At 44.4% G+C, this 25,027-nt stretch overlaps 1 protein-coding gene across 8 annotated transcripts in view; it reads right to left on the minus strand.

The window, feature by feature from the left end:
- Positions 1-25,027, minus strand: part of FHOD3 (formin homology 2 domain containing 3) — a 1,176,281-nt gene that overhangs the window by 39,040 nt on the left and 1,112,214 nt on the right. For all 8 annotated transcript variants that reach the window (XM_069219602.1, XM_069219604.1, XM_069219603.1 and 5 more), the window contains one exon: positions 6,183-6,375. In XM_069219602.1, coding sequence (XP_069075703.1) covers positions 6,183-6,375 — 193 coding nt within the window. The remainder of the gene's footprint in view (positions 1-6,182; positions 6,376-25,027) is intronic.

The following is a 25,027-nucleotide window of genomic DNA, read 5'->3' on the forward strand; positions in this document are numbered from 1 at the left end:
GGTTGCAGACCAAGTGTTGGTCTGTATAGGGGTATTTATTGTGGCATTTGGGACAGAAACGGAACGGGGTCCGTTCCATCGGCGTTCTTCTGCACGCGGTCGGGCCGACCAGGCCCCGACGGGGGATCGAAAAAATTATCCAGAAGGGCACCGGAGCTCTTCGATCTTAGACGCGGTGTTGAATCTAACTACGCCGATCCCGAACGCAACAATACCGACGAAAATCTTCCGAAATTAGCTATCTTTCCGTTCCGAAACTCGGAGCGACAGGAACACGTCCGAACCCGATGGTGGAAAAAAAACAATCGAAGATGGAGTCGACGCCCATGCGCAATGGAGACAAAAGGAGGAGTCACTCGGTCCCGTGACTCGAAAGACTTCTTCGAAGAAAAACAACTTGTAACACTCCGGCCCAACACCAGATGGCGAGCTATGCAAAACATGCGTATCTACAGCGACAGATGCCATCGAACATACTATTTAACCATAGCTGCAATTTTCCGTAGACCAGCATACCAGAGCTAAGTTCTACAAGCCTTTATTATAAGATGTAGTGACACACTCTAGTATGTATATCTACCATGTTTTACAAAAGTAAAGAGCAGCAGTTGGTAAACTATGCTAAATGAAAGACAGTCAAATATTAAGAAGTAAAGGTGAGTGAGATATGACATCTCAGCCAATTGACTTAATTGTCACCGCACATTTCAAAGTGATATCCAGTAACATCGTGGTTAGTGGATCTCATACTGAAGCTGGGCTGCGAGCAATCAGCAATTAGTTGATCCAGTTGAAGCATCTTCTAACAGTTACTCAGTGTGCGGTCTTTCAATCAGCAGCTCACCAGTGTCTCCCAAGTCAACCAGAGTTTTTAGAATGGACATTGACAGTGAATTGTTCAACTAACTTTCATATCAATTCTTTATAACTATACAGGTGCAAGACTGTGCCTCTGATTTTTCACCTTGTCTTGGATAACTAACACGCCCTTTGTTTTTCATTTACCTTCTCCATTCTGGAAAACACAGAGCTCTAGCTCTCCACCTTAGTTCCTTCAATCGGTCTTTGCTCGAACAAATCACAGCCTACTGCCTTTCAGTACCCCTTTGGATGAAATGTCATCATCTGCAGGGGCATAGCTTTGGAGGGGAGGGTGTTTCACCCCAGTAATAAATCTATTTTCTGATAAATATTTGGGTACAGGTGTATTCAGCCAGGTATTGTGAGATGTCAGTCGGATTTCAGCAGGATTGTTTACACATACAGACAAAAACACACACTCACTCTGCTTTGAAAGTCCTCAAAAATATTTGTTATTTTACAACATGGTGTGTTTTCTCTCTTAGTACTCCTCCCAATCCACACTCGTCTCCCTTTCCATTGCCGGTTTCATGCACCTTGCTTGTTGGTTAATATGTTTAAACATTATATGCCACTCTGTCTGAAGCTCACACCCGTCCCAATCATACTGACCAAGCTGCCCCATGACTGTCTGGAGCTGAACCTGTCAAAACAGAACTTAGAGAAGCCGGACACATGACCTGCTCCTCCAGTTATTTTTTTTAAAATTGAAAATAACACCATTGTGCTAATCGGCTAGAGCTGACTGCGTCTTCATCCTCACACCTAGCATGAAAGAAGTGCCTACCTATGCTATTTTGTATTAAGACACCCATTCAAAACCTTTCATTATGCCCATTTTCTTGCGATCTTTGCCCTAGACTATAACAACTAATTACTTCCTGAACTGCTTGTTTCCTGGCTTACTCTCCCCAAGCTCTTCAGAACCCAAGCCCCTAATTTCTTCAAGTAACAAGTAACCTCATGCTTCTAACATTCCACACATCTTCCATCCTCTCTGCTAACGACCTTATTGGTAACATAATTCCATGTTTGTCAAAAGACATATCTCTTTTCCCAGTCTATTGTCAATCTAGCTAACACGCCCTGACACACAGCTACTTTCCTGGCTGATCCTTTCATGCTTCCCTTTTTGAGGCGAAACTTCACCCCTTTGTATCTCTTTACTCTCTACTTGTATGATCTTAGGCTCGCCCTATCCTCTAGGTCCTCAAACTTAAAATCTTTAAGCAACTTATCAAAGTACTACTCATTAAAATCTCATAATATTATCCATTAACTTGGCCACCATACGCCACCTCCAAGAAACAGCATTTATATGCTACCTCGACTCATTGCGCATGTTATGTTACTTTCAATTCTCTTTCACTGAGTGCAATGAAGAGCAAGGCCCATAATAACACTTCAACTATGTTAGAAAGATGCCATATAATTGGTCTGATTGCATATCAATTTACTCTGCAATACTTCATGCAGGCAGGGGACTTCACCATCATTTTACAAACTTTTCAAAAACATTAAGTTGAGAAAATTGTTTCAGAGGAAGTAAATTGTTTGCAGATGATCTCTACAGAAGGTGCAGCAAATGCTGGTTCCTCTGGGTGAATCTGATAGATTGTACCTGTCTACTGAACTCTAAGCAGAAGTAAGTATTTTTCTGCACCGATTTACACCATATATTAAAATTGTGTGTGAAAAAGGAACTTGTGAGTATGGGTTCTGCACATGAAATCACAACCATAAAGGTTTATCTCTCCCACACAGGGTGTTGGACACACAACAATCATACTAAATGGCAAACAAACATACCGGTCTCGGTATACACGTTGCAAGCGGCATTATTTTTCACTTTATCGACAAATTCCAAAAAATGAACCTGGCAACCGTTTTTATTCACACTGTATGTAACCTATTAGTGAATTTCTCCAGACAGATGTTTGACCAAAACTATCATACTTTTAAGGAAACTGCTTCAAAGCCAGCTGCCTTTTTCAGATGATACATTCTCTTTATCTTGCCTCTCCACATCTCTGATAAAGGTATCACACACCTTGCATACAGTGTAACATACACTGCACTGGGTCAAAGCCATCTTATGTTGCATGTCCCAGAGTGCAAGTCAGGCTTATGCTCTTGAATTGGAACATGCAGTAGGCCAAGACGGAAGTCCTCATCTTTGGCTCCACCCCCTCCGCATGGGATGACTCCTGGTGGCCTGTCACTCTCTGAACCACTCCCACTCCCACCGACCACGCATGCAACCTAGGATTCATCTTGGACCCCTCACTATGCATGACCCAGCAAGTCATCGCCATTTCCTCCTCCTGCTTCAACACCCTCTGCATGCTCCGAAAGATCTACAAATGGATACCCACTGAAAAAGGAACAGTCACCCAAACCCTCGTAAGCAGCAAGCTGGACTACGGCTATGTCTTCTACGCAGGAACCACGGCCAAACTCCAGAAGAGGCTGCAATGCATCCAGAACGCCTCCGCACGCCTCATACTGGACATCCCCCGCTGCTGCCACATCACAGACCACCTGAAAAGCCTGCACTGGCTCCCAGTCAACAAGAGAATTACCTTCAAACTCCTCACCCACACTCACAAAGCATGGCGAAACACCAGACCAGAATACCTCAACAGACGACTCTCCTCCTACACCCCGACCCGGCATCTCTGCTTCGCCGACCTCGCCCTCGCAACCGTCCCACGCGCCAGCAGAACTACAACCAGCGGTAGATCATTCTCATACCTCGCCACCAAAACGTGGAACACTCGTCCCACCCACCTGCACCAGACCAAAGACCTCCTTACCTTCAGGAAACTTCTCAAGACCTGGCTGTTCGAGCAGTAGCAGCACCTTCCCCCCTCCCACTACTTCTTCTGCCTCCCCTCCTCAGTGCCTTGAGATCCTCACAGGTGAGTAGTGAGCTTTACAAATTCCTGATTGGTTGGTTGATTGAAGGATACTTGATGGTTTTCATTAACTTGCGCATATGCATTCTGACAGGTTTGTCGGAAGTTGTTGCGGGGTCCTGGTCAACAAAGTGAAGCAGGGCCCTTCACAAGGCAATGACCTGTTTGAAAGTTTAATTTAAATGTCCTTTAGGGAAAGAGAACACGTGGCAGATCCAGCATCTGGCACAATCTAGTGGTATTGGCCTTGTTAATTGCCTCGCCATTAATAAGTAGGACAGCCTTACCGTAAAATCTATACATGAATGCAGAAGCAGAGAAGGTGGCACTCAAAAAGCGCAAGACCTGAAGATTACTGAACCCTATGTCCTCCCACCACTCACTCCCCCTGTCGAAGGGTCTTGCCTCTGAATGTGGAGGTGATCAACAGTGCCTGCACATTCAAGCATATTGCGTATCACATTTGGTAATGTCAACATGTGGGAACTGCACTGCCACTCGTGAGTGCCCTTTCCTAAGGTACCAAGGAGACACACATTAGCACATGAAATGTGTGTCCCATACATTTCTACCTGTTGTGAAGTGTGTTGAAACCTAAGGGTATATTTTACTATGTAAATAAATCAGATAAGCATTTTAGTATGGCAATATTGGTGTCTCACAAAAAGTTCACTAATTACAGTAAAAGTGGTATGGTAATCATAGTATAGAAATAATTACTATACAGAGCTCTCGGTGCATAAACTCAGTATAGAGAAGGCAGCTGCTGCATGACCGAAGTATATTTTCTGACGGAAATAACTAGAATAGAGGTTACAAAGATGAAGTGATTTTAAGGACACTGTTCACTTTAAATTAATATGGATTTTTACTGCTGTTCGTCTGGGGCATGTCTCTCGTAAATAGTCACCATTTTACAGCAGATAAAGCAGATGCATTTTATGTTGTCTTTTCCAATTAAAATTCCTTATGTGTTGCAACCATATGGCTGAGGGCTGAGTTACTAGAATACACAATAAAATATTTACCGGAAAATTCCCTGGGGGGAGGTGGGGATTTCGGGGAGGGGGCAGTGGAGATATAACATTAAATGGATTTGTCCGATGCCGAGCAAGCGTTTGTGAAGTAGTAGTTAACATAGGCACACAAATCCTCTACCGAGTCCATACAAGACAACTAAACACGTGCCCCTCAAGTGTTTGGTTCTATGATCTTTATCTATGGCCAGAAGTGATTTTGATGGCATTTGTTAGTTTTAAAAAAATGCACTATGTTTTAAAATATTTTCCTATTCCACTCCTGGATCTTCAGCCTGGTGTCCACTAGTGCGTCTTCTACTTTGTCTCACCAAATTGCACCAAACTTAAGATAAGCCTCTGTAAGAGATTGCGCAGGCAGGCTTTCTAGAATGTGTTTATGTACCACGACCAGGGACATAGCTTTGGTGGCCTCCAAACTGGACGCAAGGTCACATTTTGCACAAAAATATGGCACCTAATACTGGCTTTGCATTTTGCATACTTAAATGTATTTCACATACGTTTGCTGAATATTTGTGTACTTCAGCAAATGTAAATTAGGCAAATTTTGCACCACCATAGTGGTAACCCTAAATCAAAAAATTGCGAGCCCTATTATGTAAAAAGGCAGTAAAGCACAAGTCGAGTTAACAAAAGGTTACCAGCGACAATGCAACAACATCCACTGAAGTAGCAGTCGAAACTGTGCATGAGGACTTCAGATTGGTACCTGTCGTAATGAGGCAGACATGTCGAGTGGCGGCTGCCAGTGAATGGGGGTGGCGCGCAAGGGGGGAATAAAAAATAAAGAAAAAAAACACTTACCTCTTTCTTCTGGAGTCTCATTTTCGTCTCATCCGTCCTCTTCCTGGCAGCACACAGGCTCCCAGCCAATCATGATGGGGATGTCACCAGCATGACAGCAACGTCGTGATTGGTGTGAGTGCCCTGCTTCGGCATTCACACAGGGAGTGGGAGCCTGTGCACTTTCTCCTCCCAGCTGTTCAATACAGCCAGGTGGAGAAATGCAAAGTGCGCATGTCTGTTTGGCGGGCCCAATACGGCCGGCCAAACAGACATGCACACTTATTGCACACATAAATCTCCCCCTCCAGCCCAGTCCCTCCCCGCACTAACCCAGCTCCCAGGAAAAATAAAATGATTATAATGCTTCGTTATTTTCTTTTAATTTTTCCTTCTTCTTGAAAGTAGCGGCGCAACACTCCTGCGTGTTAGCGGAGGAGCCGCCCCTGGATAGATCACAATTAAACAGCTGTTCCTTATCATGGCTAGCTTGCATTTCAAATTATCCGCACAAATAAGATATTCCCCTTTCATGGCCTGGAAAGCCCAAACAAGGAATCGAATTTTGAATTTGACTTACGTCTGTGATCATTTTCCCTCGAGTCTTGTTTCTTTCCCTGTGATTGGCTCGTTTCTGCTTTTGTTGTAGCACACGCTCTCTTGTGGTGCGGTACTCCAGGGCAAATTCGCTGATGATTTTGCAGAACTTATGAATGTTCACCTCGCGGATCATGTAAGGAGAGTGACCAATAAATATCAGAAAAGAGTGGAACCTGGAACGAAGCAAAGAAGTGAATCTATCCCATTCCTTCACTGTCAATTGAAAACAAGATAGAATTCCAGTTCAGGCCTTCAGTCATAACAAATGCGGCCTGTGCCTTTATCGCCATCATTCTCCAAGTTCAGACGTTTTTCACAGATGTCTTAAATAGCGCTGATTGGATTAATTAGGTAGGCCTAGAGGGTGGAATTAAAGGCAGTGCTGTGACATATTTGCCCAGCCCATTCCTACATGTTGATGAGGGTAGATATGATCAAAAATGAGACTGTTTTGCTTTGAACTAGAGTGGATTGCACTTAAAAGAATTCCTGCTCTGTTTACAAGAACATTTCTGTCTGGTCGCCGGGTTATGTTCCAGATACAAATCCGCTCGTGTTCATCTGGCATGGAAACGAGCGTTTGCAACCCAGACACCGAAAACAAATGTGCCAACTTTCGACTCAATTAAAGATAAAAGGATCACTGCAGTAATGTGCAGATTGGCACGTAATAGGTTAACTGGTAGGAATGTGTCTCACTCCCATTTTACAAAAGCGGTTCTTAAGCTTATTCTCTTTTGAAAATGTTATGTCAGTGGCAGAACCGAACTCAAATCCACATTTGTGTTGAAGCAGCACTTTAAAAAGGATGATTAAGCTTGAATCAGTGCAGGTGGTTGAAGGTGGTGAGGCACTGGCACACTTTTCATCATCAAACGATGATCCAGAGCGCGCGAGAGAGAGAGAGAGGCAGAAAGGAAAGAAACAAGGAAGAGAAACAATGACAAGGGGAGAAAAGTTGATGAAGCAGAGTAGGAGCTAGAATGAGATAAAGAGAGTGGAAGTGTAGAGAGATAGAAGAAACAGGCATGAGATAGCATTAAGGCTAAGCACTCGGCTGTCTCCCAAGACAAACAAGCACTAAAAAACCAATAGGCTTGGGGCTGGCTGACAGCTTTTTGGCTTTCTCAATGTTTTTTTTTTTTTGTCATGGTTTTTGCAAAAACTATTGTTAGGGAAGCTGCTGGGCCCTCATCAATGTAAAAAAGAATATTGACTAAAAGCAAAAATATGGCTTTTGTCTCAAAAAGCATACATCGCCCTCATTGTTCCTGACCATTAAAGGAATTATTTTGTATGTAAAAGTGCTCCTTATGAAAAGACAGATTACTGCCACTCACAGGACATCAATGGCTGAACTGGGTTAACCACCTGCCCTATGTTTTATTCTGCAGTTGGTGGAAGAAAAATGCCAATGACACAATAGCAGAGCAAAAGATGAAGAGGGATGGCTGAAAGCCAGCATATCATACATACAATTTGAGTCAAAAGGAAATGGTTTGGCTAAAGCTACACCTAAATAGAGGCCCTGCGTTTAACTTTTTCCCCCACATTAAACAGTAGGATGAATGCTGTTCGACTCCATTAATCTGACTGACTGGTTAGATCATCACCAAATCATTTTCCACATTAACACACGCATACAGACATCAAAAAGTCAAGAGATTAAACCTAAACACAGGATGAGAAACACTAGTAACATGAAAAGGCATGGCCTGACTGCCCTATGCCAACAGAACCTTTCACCACCAAGTAAGCTAAGGAGAGTACAAAAGCTTACAGTGCAACAACCTGCAACCAAAAATGACATATATATTTGAGATGTTAGCCCAATTTCGCCTCAAAAGACACAAAAGCAAATTCTCCCACATTTGGTTCAACCAAAATGTAAAGGCAAAAGGAGAAAACTCACTTTAGTGGAGAAATTATGGAGACAAGAGCCAACAGTCGAGCATCTAAAACAGCTATAGGCGTGATGACGCAGAACAAAAGGTTTTACATTTATTAGCGCATAAACGTAGTGCTGCAATAATCAAGTGTGACTTTAACCGAACTAATAAAGATTGTACGGGGACAAATGTGCCCTCAGAGTAGTTCGCCAACATTTATAAGCGTGCTTTATATAACGTGATGTATTAGAATTGCACTAATCTGACATAACCGTAAACGTGTGCTATGATTTGCTTGTTTGAAATGTTTTAACTTAGCATAACTTTAGTGGAGGCTTCGGCCTAGTTGCCTTGTCTCACGGTTTAGATGCTCGTGTTTTTCTAATGTGCTAATAAAACGTGTATTCTTGCTTGAAGCTGTACTTTTCCAGTGAGATCGGTTCACATGCTTATCTTTAAGGTTTCGTGCCAGCCTGGCATCTTCTTCTTTGCTCCAAGGTCAATCTGCAGGTGCAGACAATGGAAGCTCTGAAAGTGAGTTAATTGGTAAAATATGTTGCAACTTACGTTCCCGACTTCAAGGATAATGTATGCCTAGGTAGAAGCTTGTGAATAGTTGTTTTTGATTGGACAATTTGAAGCCAACCTATGAACCCTCCAATGGAAGACCCTACTGGATTTGAACTGTTGTCTATTTAAACCTGGTGCACAAGAAGAAAGCAGCCATTAGCCAGCGCCATTACCCATTGCACCCATTGAGGACATTAGACATTGCAGCCATTATGGCCCATCTTGCCGACTTTGTCATTTTGCCATCTTCTACGATGCCAATTGATGTTCGACGCCATTTTGAATGAGACTTTGATGCTTTCTCTAATCGAGAGAAAGAGACTTTAAGAAATTCTCGCCCTAGAGACTTTAACTTTGATCTACCCTTTGCATGAAGTAATAGTTTTGTCCTTTTATCTTGCCGCTGTGAGGCAATTGCCCCGTCCACCCTGCCCCTTTGCCCAGTCCCATGCTGATCGAAACCGGTACCTGTGAGACGAAGACTTCCTTGAATGCTGATTGAATTTGGTAAATATGAAAGGAAAATGTACAATTGCATTGTGTTTCTTTTTAGGTAACCAACTGCTGATTTTTGATAAGAGCCCTAGTTAGGAGTTTTCCAAATCAATGTTGCTAAATTGTTTTTTTTGCATGAAGTCCCACATGCAGATGCTAATTTGAGGTTAGATGAGGATTCATTTGTTGCACGATGCAATTTGAGACCTTGTTATGCTGACTAATGTATGCAATTAGCTCATTACAGATTATAGTTTTAGTGATTTGCGTTGCTATTATCGAATGCATTGTTATTCAAATGCTGCTTAGATTGCATCTTTTTCGCCGTTATGGACAGCTATTAAAGTTCATTTACATATATCATTTGGTGTTGAGACACATTTATATCGTGCTAGCTTTGTTAATATAGGGAAATAAATTCATTAACTTTGAATGAACTGGTGTGGTTATTCATGGCCGAAAGGTCATGGTTCGCCAAAATGTTTTCTGGATTAATTGTGAAGTGTTATGTTGATCAGGGCATTGCTTATGTTCGTTATTGATTATTGATTTGATTAAATTGACTAATCTCGGGTGAAGAGAGCCCCACTTGGTCAAAAGATTAATCGACCCAAGAGCGTCCAAATACAGGTAATTTATTAGTACGGAACGCTCTATCAGTAGATGGTAGCAGAGGACGGTTACGCCCTTTGGGGACCCCACTCGAGAGGTAACGGTTACGCCCTTTGAGGACCCCACTCGAGAGGTAATGGTTTCGCCCTTTGGGACCCCACTCGAGAGGTAACGGTTTCGCCCTTTGGGACCCCGCTCGAGAGGTAACGGTTGCGTTCTTTGAGACCCCACTCGAGAGGTATATGGTGTTGAATTAGATTTTTCTTGGGTAAAACAGATTGAGAGAATGATGATGCCCTAAGTCCCCCGCGACTTTCCCGGGATCTCGGAGCTTGCGAATGGAGAGAATGGAGGTGTGAAATCGGCGTTGGCGGTACTAGTGACGGTATGAGTGAAGTCAGGGTTTTGCGCTTGCACAGCTTATTGCCGCAGATTGTTTGAAAAGGTTGCGAGGATTTTAGAGAATAGCGGAGGTGCGACTCCGAGTGTGAGAGTAGGGAAGTCGTCGAACTTCATGTGCATGTGGCGCTTTGTGCAGAAAAAGGTCCACGTGGTTGTTGTTGTTGAGACGGGCCCTGCGAGGTCAAGAGACTCCGGAGTATGTTGAAAAGTGTATGAGACACTTGTTTTATGTTGTGGTCTGGTCGGTTTAATAGGTTGACCGGGCGTGGTCAACGAGTCGGTACGTGTGTTAAGGGAGTGAAAGAAAACTTCGACTTCGGGCTTTGACAAATTCTAAGTGCACTAGAATAGATCATTGACAAGTTGAGAGCAGAATCTGCGGGTCAGATTTGCTTGCGAAAGTGGGGACCGAGAAAGATGGAATAACTGCCGAGGCTAGTGAAAAATCCCTAAGGTCCTGAAGCAATTGTGTTACCCTTCCTGTAGTAAACCGACAGATCTGTTTTATTATTATTTGGTTGCTCGCGATACATGCCAGAAGTTGTTACGAGAGGAGCGGAGTGAAGGAGGACAAGCCTCGAGGCTTTGTCAGCCGCAGTGTGTGTGAGTGTGACGTCACTAGGAGCCGCGCTGGGATAGGTTGGTTGCAGAGAAGGGTCGCGCACGGATTGGACGCAGTCCGTGGGGCTCGATTGGAAGGGGAAAGGCAAGCGAAGAGTATTCCGGGAATTAAAGTCACTTATTGATTACAAACTTTGTGAAATAAAAGACGAGAAAATGAAATTTTTTAAAGCATTAAAGAGTGTGAAGAAGGGGGAGTCTTACATTAAAGCGAGCGTAGGAGAGGAGACGCCTCCCGAAGGTACACCAGCTTACATTGTAATGGAGGAAAGGGGGGTAGCTCCGTGCCTTTGGCTAAAGCAATGGCACAAGCTGACAGAGAGACATGGGAGCGTAGCGTTCCCGATCCATGGGACATTCAATATAAGGATCCTAGAGAATTTGAGATTCGCGATGTACGACATGAAGGTACCTCCAAGGCCAGCACAGTTTGAGGCTCTAGCGATTTGGGAACTAATGGCTAGACAGCAACAGCAAAAGAAGTTCGAGACCAGGATAAGAAAGGTAGAAAAGACACTAGCGGACGCTAGGTGGGATAATGCACAGAAGGTGTGGAGGTCAGATATATTGCAGGGGATAAAATTGTTTCCCGCAATTGCTAAGGAAGAAGAGGCGACAGGCAAGAAAGCTACCTGTAAGACAAACAGGAGGTGTTCCAAAGATAGAGAGGACGAGGAAAAGTTAAGGAGAGAAGACGAGTCAGAGGATGAGGAGTTCATCATGCAATTGCTGAACGACCTTCCACCACCTTATGCAGAGAGTGAACAAGGTCCAAGTACCAGTTCTGCCCCTCCGGCACCGGTACAGAATAATGAAACTCCGAGTTCAGAAACGCCATCGGGATCTAAGGACCCGAGTTTACTGTTCACCCCGCAGATACCGCAGGTTAGGAGAATATATCCAGATGTGCCTATGTTGAAAACAGCAGAAAATTATCAGCCGCAGGTCCCAAGGTACTACAGCAGTGACAACAGTACGGGAATGATTCTAGATCCAACCGTAATGGGAGTACAGAATGGTCGCAACCCAACATTGGCACAAGCTGAATCAACCCAGTTTTTGATGCCTCAAAAGCAGATGCAGGGGGGAACCGCACATGCTCAGATGACGGGGAGTCAGACGGGCATGCCGGCAAGGATGACCCATAGTGTGGGAATGAACATGCCTCAGAACCTGGGGAATGGACAGAACCCAGATGCGATATCCCTACCCATTACTGTAGGTCCACCGGTACCTTTGTACATTCAGCCTAACTCAGGTATGAGCGGTCAAGGATCAATGGTGCAGAGTGGGACGGAAAGGAGGTGCATAGAAAACACTCCAGAGACAACTCCGATAGCGGCTCTGCCAACTGGATCTGGGTCCTTGATGGAGTTTAGTCCCATATGTGCTCAGTCAACAGTGGTGAGGTCGAGTCCCCCACTGATGATACCGCTATCATCGAACACTGAAAAGTTGCCGCAACCATCAATGGCAGTCGATGTGAATGCTACACTGATAGGGTTGAATGCGCAACAGCTAACACAGTGGTTCAACAGTCTGAATTCCACACAAAGCTCAGCCAGTGGGAAGGGAGAAGACTATCTGAATAGGGTCAGGTTGAACATGGAAGCAGAAGAATTGGTGGAAGGGACTATGGGTTTGAATAGGTTAGAGTCCTACTCGGAAGAAGAGCTGAGGTATCTATGTCCTAGGATTACGAGAGAAGTGAACAAGGTACATAGAAGGTTGCAAGAAATAGCTGACAAAAACGGGGTTGAGATAGACAAGACAAAACACTTGAGCAGGAGCTATAGATTGGATTTCGGGACCACAGACTTTGAACACATGAGGTCAGCAGGCATGAAAGCGCACCTTAGAGAATTGCTGCAGAGTGCAGAAGTGTGGAGGTGCTTAGACAAATGGGAAAGCAGGTGGGCAAAGAAAAAGGAAAAGAGGAAAGACAGTGTCCCAGAGCACAAGGAGAAAAGACCACAGAGTAGTGATGCAGTAACCATGTTACCAATGAGGGAGACAGCAGGGGGGAAATTAATACATGTGCCGTGGCACAGAAGCGACATTCAGTCTTTTACGGATGATTTTCCCAAACTGAGAGAGAAACCGATTGAATGGTATCAGCAGACTGATAGGTTTGTGAAGCTTGCAAAATGTCTTTGGGAAGACCTGAACACCCTCTTTGAGATTGTGGTTCCGGCAGATTTGTGGGAAGACTGCAAAAGGGCTGTAGGTTGGCCGACAAGTGAACCAGAGAGAGACAGGGATACGGGTGCACCATCACCTATGGTAATGAGCTTGTACTATAAGGTGATTGAGCATTTGAAGACGAAGGTTGCCGCGAAAAATGTGGATTGGCAGAAGATTGATCGAACTGCCCAAGAGGCTAAAGAGTCGATTCATGGTTACTATGAGAGGTTGTTGAAGGCGTTCAAGAACTACAGTGGCACGGAAACAATAGAGGCGAGGGACATGCTTCATTTTGTGTTTAGATTTGTGGAAGGGCTGAGACCAGAGATAAGTCAGATGATAAAGACGCATTTGATTTGTTGGCAGTCGAAACCTATTGATGAGGTGTTGAATTATGCGAAATACTGTAGCGACGAAATTGAAGTGAAACAGAAAAGGTTGAAAGAGAAAGTGATGGTGATGCAACTTAAAGCAGCTCAGACAGGTCTGCAAGGGTTGCAAGGGTTCCAACAGCAGATACCGCAGCCGCAGCCGCAGGGAAATATGGTGTTTCAGCCACAGGCCAGAGGCAGAGGCAGAGGAGGCTTTGGGAGTAATGGTCCGGATTTGAACACTGTTGCGATTCCGAATGGTGTGCAGGCAATGAAAAGGGTGATGCCGTGTCACGTGTGCGGAATCGTCGGGCATTGGAAACGCGAGTGCCCGATGGTGATGCAGGAAGGTGCAGGTGTTGGTCAGCAAAACAATGATGTCAATGCATTCCAGACAATGAGGGGACTGAAAATGAGAGGTCCAAACCCAAATTTTCAGACCATAAATCAGCTGCAGGGATTACAGCCCATGCAGCCGCAGCAGATGCAGATGCCCCGTATGCAGATGACGCAAATGCAGCCAATGCAACAGCAGTTTCCCATGGTACCTAATCAGCAAATGCAAATACCTTTGGCACCAGTGAGTCAGCAGCAAGTGATGGTTCCTCCACAGGTCTCGGGTCAGGTGATGAATACAAATGGCACCGTACAACAGTTCCCATTACACAGTGAGAATGGAATAAACAATGTATGGGAGAGTGAAAGTTCAGATGAGGAGGGAAATTGTGTGCTTGCAGCATCCTTGGAAGTTGATCAAAAGGGTCCATATGTGGAGGGAAGAGTTATGGGTCATCGTGTTTCATTCTTGGTTGACACAGGAGCCACACGTTCAACTGTTAGGGGCATTGAAGTACCAAATTTGCCACTCTCAGGGAGAACAGTTCAAGTAGTGGGAGTAGCAAACAGGCACCTGACGAACCCAATCACAGATCCAGTACAAGTCAGAATTGGTAACTATCAAGGGTCACATAATTTTGTGGTATGTGACTCAAGCCCGATAGCACTGTTAGGGAGAGACCTATTGTGCAAATTGGGATGTTCGATTATGTGTTCGCACGATGGAATTAGAATTCAGACGAGCAGTGATGGGGAAGAAGAGGACAGCGTAGAAGGGGATGAGATGGAAACTGTCGATGAAGAATATCCTCTGATTAACCTTTTTCCGATGATAACTGAAGAAGATATTCCAGCTGAGTTACTGGAAACAGTCGGAAAGGAAGTGTGGGATATGACAGGAAAAGAGGTGGGATTGGTGAAAGGAGTGGAACCAGTGAAAGTGACCGTAAAACCCAATGTAACTTTTCCCCAGACCCCACAATGCCACATGGCACAAGACACCCTCATGAAAGTCGCCCAACTCATTGACGAGTTTGTAAAACAGGGAGTACTGAAAGAAGTGTTAAGCAGTCCATGTAATTCACCAATCATGGGACTGATAAAGCCGAGTGGAAAGGTCCGAATCGTGCAGGACTTGAGGAAAATAAATGACATCATAATTAAATGCTGCCCTGTAGTACCGAATCCAGCTGTGATAATGTTTCAAGTCCCTTGCGATGCCGAGTTGTTCTCAGTCATTGATTTGTCACAAGCATTCTTTTCGGTGCCTCTTCATGAGGACAGCCAATTTCTCTTTTGTTTCAAATTCTTAGACAGAGTTTACAGTTGGTGTCGAATTCCTCAAGGGTTTTCGGAGTCACCGTCAATTTTCAATCAGATTCTAAAGAAAGACTTGGAAGCGTTAGAATTGCCATTCGAGTCAACCCTAGTACAGTACATCGATGACTTACTGATTGCATCTATGACAGAAAGTGGCTGCACAGCCGACACCATTGCTCTACTGAACCATTTGGGAAGGAGTGGGCACAAGGTGTCTCCTTCAAAGTTGCAGTTCTGTCAGAAGAAAGTAAAATACTTGGGTCATCAAATAGAGAAAGGGTCACGGAGAATAATGAAGGAAAGAATAACAAGTTGTAAAGAAATGGCTCCCTGTTGCAGTTACCCCCCACTTTTTGCCTGATACTGATGCTGACTTGACTGAGAAGTGTGCTGGGACCCTGCTAACCAGGCCCCAGCACCAGTGTTCCTTCACCTAAAATGTACCATTGTATCCACAATTGGCACACCCTGGCATTCAGATAAGTCCCTTGTAACTGGTACTTCTAGTACCAAGGGCCCTGATGCCAAGGAAGGTCTCTAAGGGCTGCAGCATGTCTTATGCCACCCTGGAGACCTCTCACTCAGCACAGACACACTGCTTGCCAGCTTGTGTGTGCTAGTGAGGACAAAACGAGTAAGTCGACATGGCACTCCCCTCAGGGTGCCATGCCAGCCTCTCACTGCCTATGCAGTATAGGTAAGACACCCCTCTAGCAGGCCTTACAGCCCTAAGGCAGGGTGCACTATACCATAGGTGAGGGTACCAGTGCATGAGCATGGTACCCCTACAGTGTCTAAACAAAACCTTAGACATTGTAAGTGCAGGGTAGCCATAAGAGTATATGGTCTGGGAGTCTGTCAAACACGAACTCCACAGCACCATAATGGCTACACTGAAAACTGTGAAGTTTGGTATCAAACTTCTCAGCACAATAAATGCACACTGATGCCAGTGTACATTTTATTGTAAAATACACCCCAGAGGGCACCTTAGAGGTGCCCCCTGAAACTTAACCGACTATCTGTGTAGGCTGACTAGTTTTAGCAGCCTGCCACAAACCGAGACATGTTGCTGGCCCCATGGGGAGAGTGCCTTTGTCACTCTGAGGCCAGTAACAAAGCCTGCACTGGGTGGAGATGCTAACACCTCCCCCAGGCAGGAATTGTCACACCTGGCGGTGAGCCTCAAAGGCTCACCTCCTTTGTGCCAACCCAGCAGGACACTCCAGCTAGTGGAGTTGCCCGCCCCCTCCGGCCAGGCCCCACTTTTGGCGGCAAGGCCGGAGAAAATAATGAGAAAAACAAGGAGGAGTCACTGGCCAGTCAGGACAGCCCCTAAGGTGTCCTGAGCTGAAGTGACTCTAACTTTTAGAAATCCTCCATCTTGCAGATGGAGGATTCCCCCAATAGGGTTAGGATTGTGACCCCCTCCCCTTGGGAGGAGGCACAAAGAGGGTGTACCCACCCTCAGGGCTAGTAGCCATTGGCTACTAACCCCCCAGACCTAAACACGCCCTTAAATTTAGTATTTAAGGGCTACCCTGAACCCTAGAAAATTAGATTCCTGCAACTACAAGAAGAAGGACTGCCTAGCTGAAAACCCCTGCAGCGGAAGACCAGAAGACGACAACTGCCTTGGCTCCAGAAACTCACCGGCCTGTCTCCTGCCTTCCAAAGATCCTGCTCCAGCGACGCCTTCCAAAGGGACCAGCGACCTCGACATCCTCTGAGGACTGCCCCTGCTTCGAAAAGACAAGAAACTCCCGAGGACAGCGGACCTGCTCCAAGAAAAGCTGCAACTTTGTTTCCAGCAGCTTGAAAGAACCCTGCAAGCTCCCCGCAAGAAGCGTGAGACTTGCAACACTGCACCCGGCGACCCCGACTCGGCTGGTGGAGATCCGACACCTCAGGAGGGACCCCAGGACTACTCTGATACTGTGAGTACCAAAACCTGTCCCCCCTGAGCCCCCACAGCGCCGCCTGCAGAGGGAATCCCGAGGCTTCCCCTGACCGCGACTCTTTGAACCTAAAGTCCCGACGCCTGGGAGAGACCCTGCACCCGCAGCCCCCAGGACCTGAAGGACCGGACTTTCACTGGAGAAGTGACCCCCAGGAGTCCCTCTCCCTTGCCCAAGTGGAGGTTTCCCCGAGGAATCCCCCCCTTGCCTGCCTGCAGCGCTGAAGAGATCCCGAGATCTCTCATAGACTAACATTGAAAACCCGACGCTTGTTTCTACACTGCACCCGGCCGCCCCCGCGCTGCTGAGGGTGAAATTTCTGTGTGGGCTTGTGTCCCCCCCGGTGCCCTACAAAACCCCCCTGGTCTGCCCTCCGAAGACGCGGGTACTTACCTGCAAGCAGACCGGAACCGGGGCACCCCCTTCTCTCCATTCTAGCCTATGTGTTTTGGGCACCACTTTGAACTCTGCACCTGACCGGCCCTGAGCTGCTGGTGTGGTGACTTTGGGGTTGCTCTGAACCCCCAACGGTGGGCTACCTTGGACCAAGAACTGAACCCTGTAAGTGTCTTACTTACCTGGTAAAACTAACAAAAACTTACCTCACCCAGGAACTGTGAAAATTGCACTAAGTGTCCACTTTTAAAACAGCTATTTGTCAATAACTTGTAAAGTATACATGCAATTTTTATGATTTGAAGTTCCTAAAGTACTTACCTGCAATACCTTTCGAATGAGATATTACATGTAGAATTTGAACCTGTGGTTCTTAAAATAAACTAAGAAAAGATATTTTTCTATACAAAAACCTATTGGCTGGATTTGTCTCTGAGTGTGTGTACCTCATTTATTGTCTATGTGTATGTACAACAAATGCTTAACACTACTCCTTGGATAAGCCTACTGCTCGACCACACTACCACAAAATAGAGCATTAGTATTATCTATTTTTACCACTATTTTACCTCTAAGGGGAACCCTTGGACTCTGTGCATGCTATTCCTTACTTTGAAATAGCACATACAGAGCCAACTTCCTACACAAGTGTACTTCAAATGAGTCCACCAAAGACGAGGAGGGAGGTGAGGAAGTTTTTGGGGATGGTGAGCTACTGTCGCCAGTGGATTCCCAACTTTTCAACTCTAGCAAAGCCTTTACTGAAACTGACCCAGAAGGATGCCTTGGATGAAATTGAGCTGAAAGGAGATGAGATGGATGCTTTTATTGAATTGAAAGAATGCATGTGCAGGGCTCCAGCTTTAGGTATGCCTGATTACACAAAGCCTTTCACATTGTTTTGTCATGAACGTGATGCATGTTCTTTGTCTGTCTTGACCCAAGCCCATGGTGGCATAAACAGACCAGTAGCGTATTTTTCAGCTACTTTGGATCCGGTCGCAGCAGCACTGCCAGGGTGTTTGCGCGCCGTAGCAGCAGTTGGTATCAGCCTCACTCAGAGTGAAGGAATAGTGATGGGACACCCATTAACAGTCATGGTCCCTCACTCAGTTGAGATACTTTTGACCCGCTCCCGAACGCAACACATGACTGGAGCAAGACTCACAAGGTATGAAACAATAATTCTGGGCTCACCGAATGTGCAGCTGAAAAGGTGCACTACGTTGAATCCAGCAACCTTGCTTCCCTGTGAAAATGCTGAAGTTGAGAACGCTGAAGACGTCGAGCACGACTGCCTTCAGGTGACTGAATTTTGCACAAAACACCGACCTGACATTAAGGATACTAAGCTTGATGAAAATGACCATATTATTTTTGTTGATGGTTCATGTTTAAGAGATGCATTGGGAATTTTGAAAGCAGGATATGCTGTATGTGTTGTAACAGGTGTCTTGGAAGCATCCTGGCTCCAAGGAGTCTGTTCCGCACAAGTAGCAGAGCTTGTAGCCCTTACAAGAGCATGCCAACTGTCTACATTGATGAAGGTTACCATTTACACTGATAGTCAGTACGGGTTTGGAATTCTGCACGACTTTGGGCAACTATGGTCACAGAGAGGTTTCCTGACCTCTTCAGGGTCCCCAGTGAAAAACGGGGAGAGAATAAGGGAATTGTTACACGCCATTCAGATGCCAGCCGAAATTGCAGTGGTAAAGTGTAGTGCTCATACAAAAGGACAGGACTATGTTTCCCTGGGAAATGCATATGCGGATCAAGTCGCAAGATTTTGTGCCTTGAACTGTATATTGCTCAGGGATGAATGGAATTTGATAAGTGAACCAGAACTCGAACCAGCTGAAGCATTTGCCTTGAAGGTCGTGGATACAATGGATGAACTAAAAGCATTACAGAATAGCGTCAGGGAGGATGAAAGAGTTTCCTGGATTAAGTCACAATGTACAAAGAGACCAGATGAGTTATGGGTTTCAAATGAGGGAAAATTTGTTTTACCAAATAGTCTCTTATTGCAGCTAGCGCGGTTCTATCATGGGCAGGCTCACCTAGGGAGAGATGCCATGATAAGCTTGTTCAAAACTGATTGGTTTAACCCCAGATTCCGTCAAGTTGCAGAAGCAGTTTGCCATCGTTGTGTCATTTGTCAGCAGATGAACCCAGGAAAGGGAACGGTTGTGAACGTGAGCCACATTGGTAGGGCGGGTGGCCCGTTCAGCAGAATGCAGATGGACTTTATTGAGATGCCTGTGCATGGAGGTCTGAAGTATGTGTTGGTGATTGTGTGCATTTTTAGTCACTGGATTGAAGCATACCCCACACGTAGAAATGACAGCCTTACAGTTGCAAAACTATTGTTGAGGGAGTTGATACCACGTTTCGGATTCCCGATCTCTTTAGAATCAGATAGAGGAAGTCACTTCAATAACGAGGTGATAAAGTTACTTTGCGCAGCGCTGAACATTGAGCAAAAACTGCATTGTAGCTATCGCCCTGAGGCCTCAGGACTGGTGGAACAGATGAATGGTACACTGAAATCAAGAATGGCGAAAATATGTGCTTCGACAAATTTGAAATGGCCTGACGCATTGCCTTTGGTGTTAATGTCAATGAGAAACACCCCTGACAGAAAGACTGGATTGTCCCCGCACGAAATTCTCATGGGCAGGGCCATGAGACTTCCTGCGGTTCCCGCAAACGCGCTTTTGAATATTACAGATGATATGGTGTTAGACTACTGCAAAGGTCTGGCTGACGTGGTTCGCTCTTTCTCTCACCAGGTGGAAGCAACCACCTTGTCACCGATCCAAGGTCCAGGACACACACTGAAAGCAGGTGACTGGGTCGTGATAAAGAAGCACGTGAGGAAGTCGTGTCTGGAACCCCGTTGGAAAGGCCCTTTCCAAGTGATCCTGACGACCACTACCGCTGTGAAGAGTGCGGGAGTTCCCAACTGGATTCACGCCAGTCATACAAAGAAAGTGTTGTGTCCCACAGATGAGGAAGTTGAAGCGCTGAAACTGCCAGTACCTGATAACAAAGTGCCGAGCGCTGAGACAGAGCAAAACAGAACTAGAAGCGAACAGGCAGAAATAGAAGAGAGAGAAATATTCTCTGAGGACGAAACAACCGATTCACTTGGGGAAGACCAAGGAGAAACCTCAGACAGCGACGAAGCAGCTGAAGGTAACAAAGAGCCTGAAGCAGCTGAAGGTAACAAAGAGCCTGAAGCAGCTGAAGGTAACAAAGAGCCTGAAGCAGCTGAAAGTGACAAAGAGCCTGAAGAAAGTAACGGTGACAAAGGGCTCGAAAGAGGTGAAGAAGCAGGAGAGCCTGATCAGAGGAGGGCTTTCCCAGAAGCAGACGGTACAGAAAAAGAAAAGAAAAACCTGATTGACTCCCCAGAAGGAGGGGACAAGGCAGAACAGAACGAAACTGTTCAAACTTCTTCAGAAGAGATCGCAGGTCCATCAAGTGGACACAGTGCAAAGAGAAGACCAAGTATATCACCAGTAAAACTAAGAACTAGAGAAACGTTGAACGACAGTGAAGGGCCAAGAGTGAAAGAGAAAAGAAAGGAAGTGTCTGTCGTGGTACCAACATCAAGTGAAGAGAAAGACTTGGCCAAAGAGGAAAGTACCAGTGAGGCAGAATCAAAGAGAGATGCAAAATTGAAAAGGAAAAGGATACCAAACAGGAGATATTCCGGTCCAGAATGGGCATATGTAGTCAATGACGATTGGACCGACGAATTTGTATCTCTTAGCCTCGAGAACGAAGAAGAAGAGATACCAATAGAAAAGAAAAGTTTTATGGACTCTATTGACTGAAAAAAAAAAAAAAAAAAAATGATCAATGACATTGCTTGCTATAATCTAACGTGATACAACCAGCTGAGACATTGCTAAACCGGATGAGACATTTGCTAACTTGATAAGACTTTGTTAACCTGATTGACTCTTAAACCCGATTTGAGACAACGTTGCTAACTGATAAAAGACTGAGTTATTGCCGAATTGAGACAAATGCTGCTAACCGATAAGTGACTGGGCTCCTGAAGAAAACTGTGTGAACATTGCGTTCGTTCAGCTTTGTAACTAATTGCTAAATCGTTTCTTTATAGGTGCTTCTAGCTCTCTGATTCTATACAGATCATGACTAAGTACGCTACACAAAACAGTACAGTGAAATATTGTAAATATGCGTGTATAGGCTTGATAACTGCATGTGTACTAATAATAATGGCAATAGTGCTTGCAACGCGTGGTAAGGGTGAGAATGAGAAAATTGATGCTTCTACTTCTGCTCCTGTTACTGACACTGAAGTAACCGCATTGAAAAGACTAGAATTAGATGAGAGACACTTGCATGATAAGAAGGAACTTTCGTATAATGTTTTCTATCGCCTACTAACAGAATATGTTGAGACTATGGATGCGAAAGATTGTTATCTGTGTACACAGATACCGACATCGGTAACGGAAGAGGTGACTTATCACCACATGCCTCTTACATATGGGATTACATGTAGTTTAGTAACTTCTAGATTTTATGGTCAAACTAACATACAGTATTTTTATTCAAATTATGATGTTACCTTTGCATATGTTCCTATAATAACGCAACTAAGCCAGATTGCTAAAGATTGGGATGCTAAAATAATGAGGGAATTTTTCGAGCCAATGCAACCTTTTGAAACAGCTCACGCTCATAGGGAAAACCTTACCTGCTCGCTCTCAGCAGTAGAAATAAGCTTTTTAGATCGCACAGATGATAGAAGGGCACAAATGAATGCGAAATTAGAAAAAGAGCTAAGTAAGAGGACTTCAGTAGATAATTATGCTTTTGCCGCAATAAAAACACAAGGAAGAATAGCTTTAGACGCTTGGCATGTAGGGAAATTTTGTATATATCGTGGTGAATCTTATTATGATAACATTTTCGTGGGAGCGAGTGAATGTAAACATACGTTTATCTTTAAGGCCAAATGGACATTCATGCTGAACGGACTTGACCCTGTCATACCTGGTGTATATTACATTTGTGGGCATAATGCCTATTATCGTCTTCCAAAGGGATGGTGGGGGAGATGTTATTTGGGTATAGTGTTCCCAAAGGTTTATCAACTGGATGACCTATCGGTGATTCCAAAGACGTCTGGATCTCATCGTATCCAGAAAAGAGAGACCGCAGCTGCTGTGGTAGGAGATATATTTGGAGCCATGATTCCTTCATTGGGAGTTGTGTTGAATTCCATCAAAATAAGAAAGTTGTCTACTATAGTGGATAACATGTTGACAAAGTTTTCAGGTGCTATAATCCTGATGGATGCTGAACTTGCAGCAGAAAGAGCTATGACTCTTCAAAACAGGCTTGCCCTAGACATTCTTTTAGCAAAGGATGGCGGCGTTTGCAAAATGTTTGGTGCGCGTCACTGTTGCACGTATATACCAGACAACAGTGTGAAGAATAAAACAATGCTTGCAAATCTAACAAAAGAGAGTGCAGACTTGAAGGAATTGAAAGAACCAGGAGTGTGGGAGAAGGTTGGAAAGGGAGTTGCTTCAGTGGGAAATTGGCTTGGTGGCATTTGGAATGGAATATTACTAAAAATAATACAGGGAATACTAATAGTACTAATTTGCATCTTTGGGATTTGGGGAATAAAAAGGGGAATACTAATGATCATGGAAAGAATTAAGAGAAGGAAGGAAGAGAAGGTGATGAAAACAATGGCAGAAGAATACAAGGCAAGAACAAGGGGAACTAAAAGGCAAAGAGAACTGACAGAATTTTAATGGAATAAAATTTGTGGGAATAGTTTTGTGTGATGACAAATAGTCATCAGAGGAGGGATTGATGACGCAGAAACGAAGGTTTTACATTTATTAGCGCATAAACGTAGTGCTGCAATAATCAAGTGTGACTTTAACCGAACTAATAAAGATTGTACGGGGACAAATGTGCCCTCAGAGTAGTTCGCCAACATTTATAAGCGTGCTTTATATAACGTGATGTATTAGAATTGTACTAATCTGACATAACCGTAAACGTGTGCTATGATTTGCTTGTTTGAAATGTTTTAACTTAGCATAACTTTAGTGGAGGCTTCGGCCTAGTTGCCTTGTCTCACGGTTTAGATGCTCGTGTTTTTCTAATGTGCTAATAAAACGTGTATTCTTGCTTGAAGCTGTACTTTTCCAGTGAGATCGGTTCACATGCTTATCTTTAAGGTTTCGTGCCAGCCTGGCATCTTCTTCTTTGCTCCAAGGTCAATCTGCAGGTGCAGACAATGGAAGCTCTGAAAGTGAGTTAATTGGTAAAATATGTTGCAACTTACGTTCCCGACTTCAAGGATAATGTATGCCTAGGTAGAAGCTTGTGAATAGTTGTTTTTGATTGGACAATTTGAAGCCAACCTATGAACCCTCCAATGGAAGACCCTACTGGATTTGAACTGTTGTCTATTTAACCCTGGTGCACAAGAAGAAAGCAGCCATTAGCCAGCGCCATTACCCATTGCACCCATTGAGGACATTAGACATTGCAGCCATTATGGCCCATCTTGCCGACTCCGTCATTTTGCCATCTTCTACGATGCCAATTGATGTTCGACGCCATTTTGAATGAGACTTTGATGCTTTCTCTAATCGAGAGAAAGAGACTTTAAGAAATTCTCGCCCTAGAGACTTTAACTTTGATCTACCCTTTGCATGAAGTAGTAGTTTTGTCCTTTTATCTTGCCGCTGTGAGGCAATTGCCCCGTCCACCCTGCCCCTTTGCCCCGTCCCATGCTGATCTAAACCGGTACCTGTGAGACGAAGACTTCCTTGAATGCTGATTGAATTTGGTAAATATGAAAGGAAAATGTACAATTGCATTGTGTTTCTTTTTAGGTAACCAACTGCTGATTTTTGATAAGAGCCCTAGTTAGGAGTTTTCCAAATCAATGTTGCTAAATTGTTTTTTTTGCATGAAGTCCCACATGCAGATGCTAATTTGAGGTTAGATGAGGATTCATTTGTTGCACGATGCAATTTGAGACCTTGTTATGCTGACTAATGTATGCAATTAGCTCATTACAGATTATAGTTTTAGTGGTTTGCGTTGCTATTATCGAATGCATTGTTATTCAAATGCTGCTTAGATTGCATCTTTTTCGCCGTTATGGACAGCTATTAAAGTTCATTTACATATATCATTTGGTGTTGAGACACATTTATATCGTGCTAGCTTTGTTAATATAGGGAAATAAATTCATTAACTTTGAATGAACTGGTGTGGTTATTCATGGCCGAAAGGTCATGGTTCGCCGAAATGTTTTCTGGATTAATTGTGAAGTGTTATGTTGATCAGGGCATTGCTTATGTTCGTTATTGATTATTGATTTGATTAAATTGACTAATCTCGGGTGAAGAGAGCCCCACTTGGTCAAAAGATTCATCGACCCAAGAGCGTCCAAATACAGGTAATTTATTAGTACGGAACGCTCTATCAGGCGCTATGAAACACCTACAAAAAGCCATATGGAATGCAAAAACATCCTTTTTCAGAAGTAGAGAAAACTAAAAACTAGGCCAGAAAAAAACTATTCAAAATTGTCCAGCAAAAAGCAGGGTCCTGTAATCCCACAGTGATCAACAACAGCTCCCAGGA

Source organism: Pleurodeles waltl, chromosome 2_2, assembly GCF_031143425.1.
Source record: "Pleurodeles waltl isolate 20211129_DDA chromosome 2_2, aPleWal1.hap1.20221129, whole genome shotgun sequence".
Lineage (NCBI taxonomy): Eukaryota > Metazoa > Chordata > Amphibia > Caudata > Salamandridae > Pleurodeles > Pleurodeles waltl.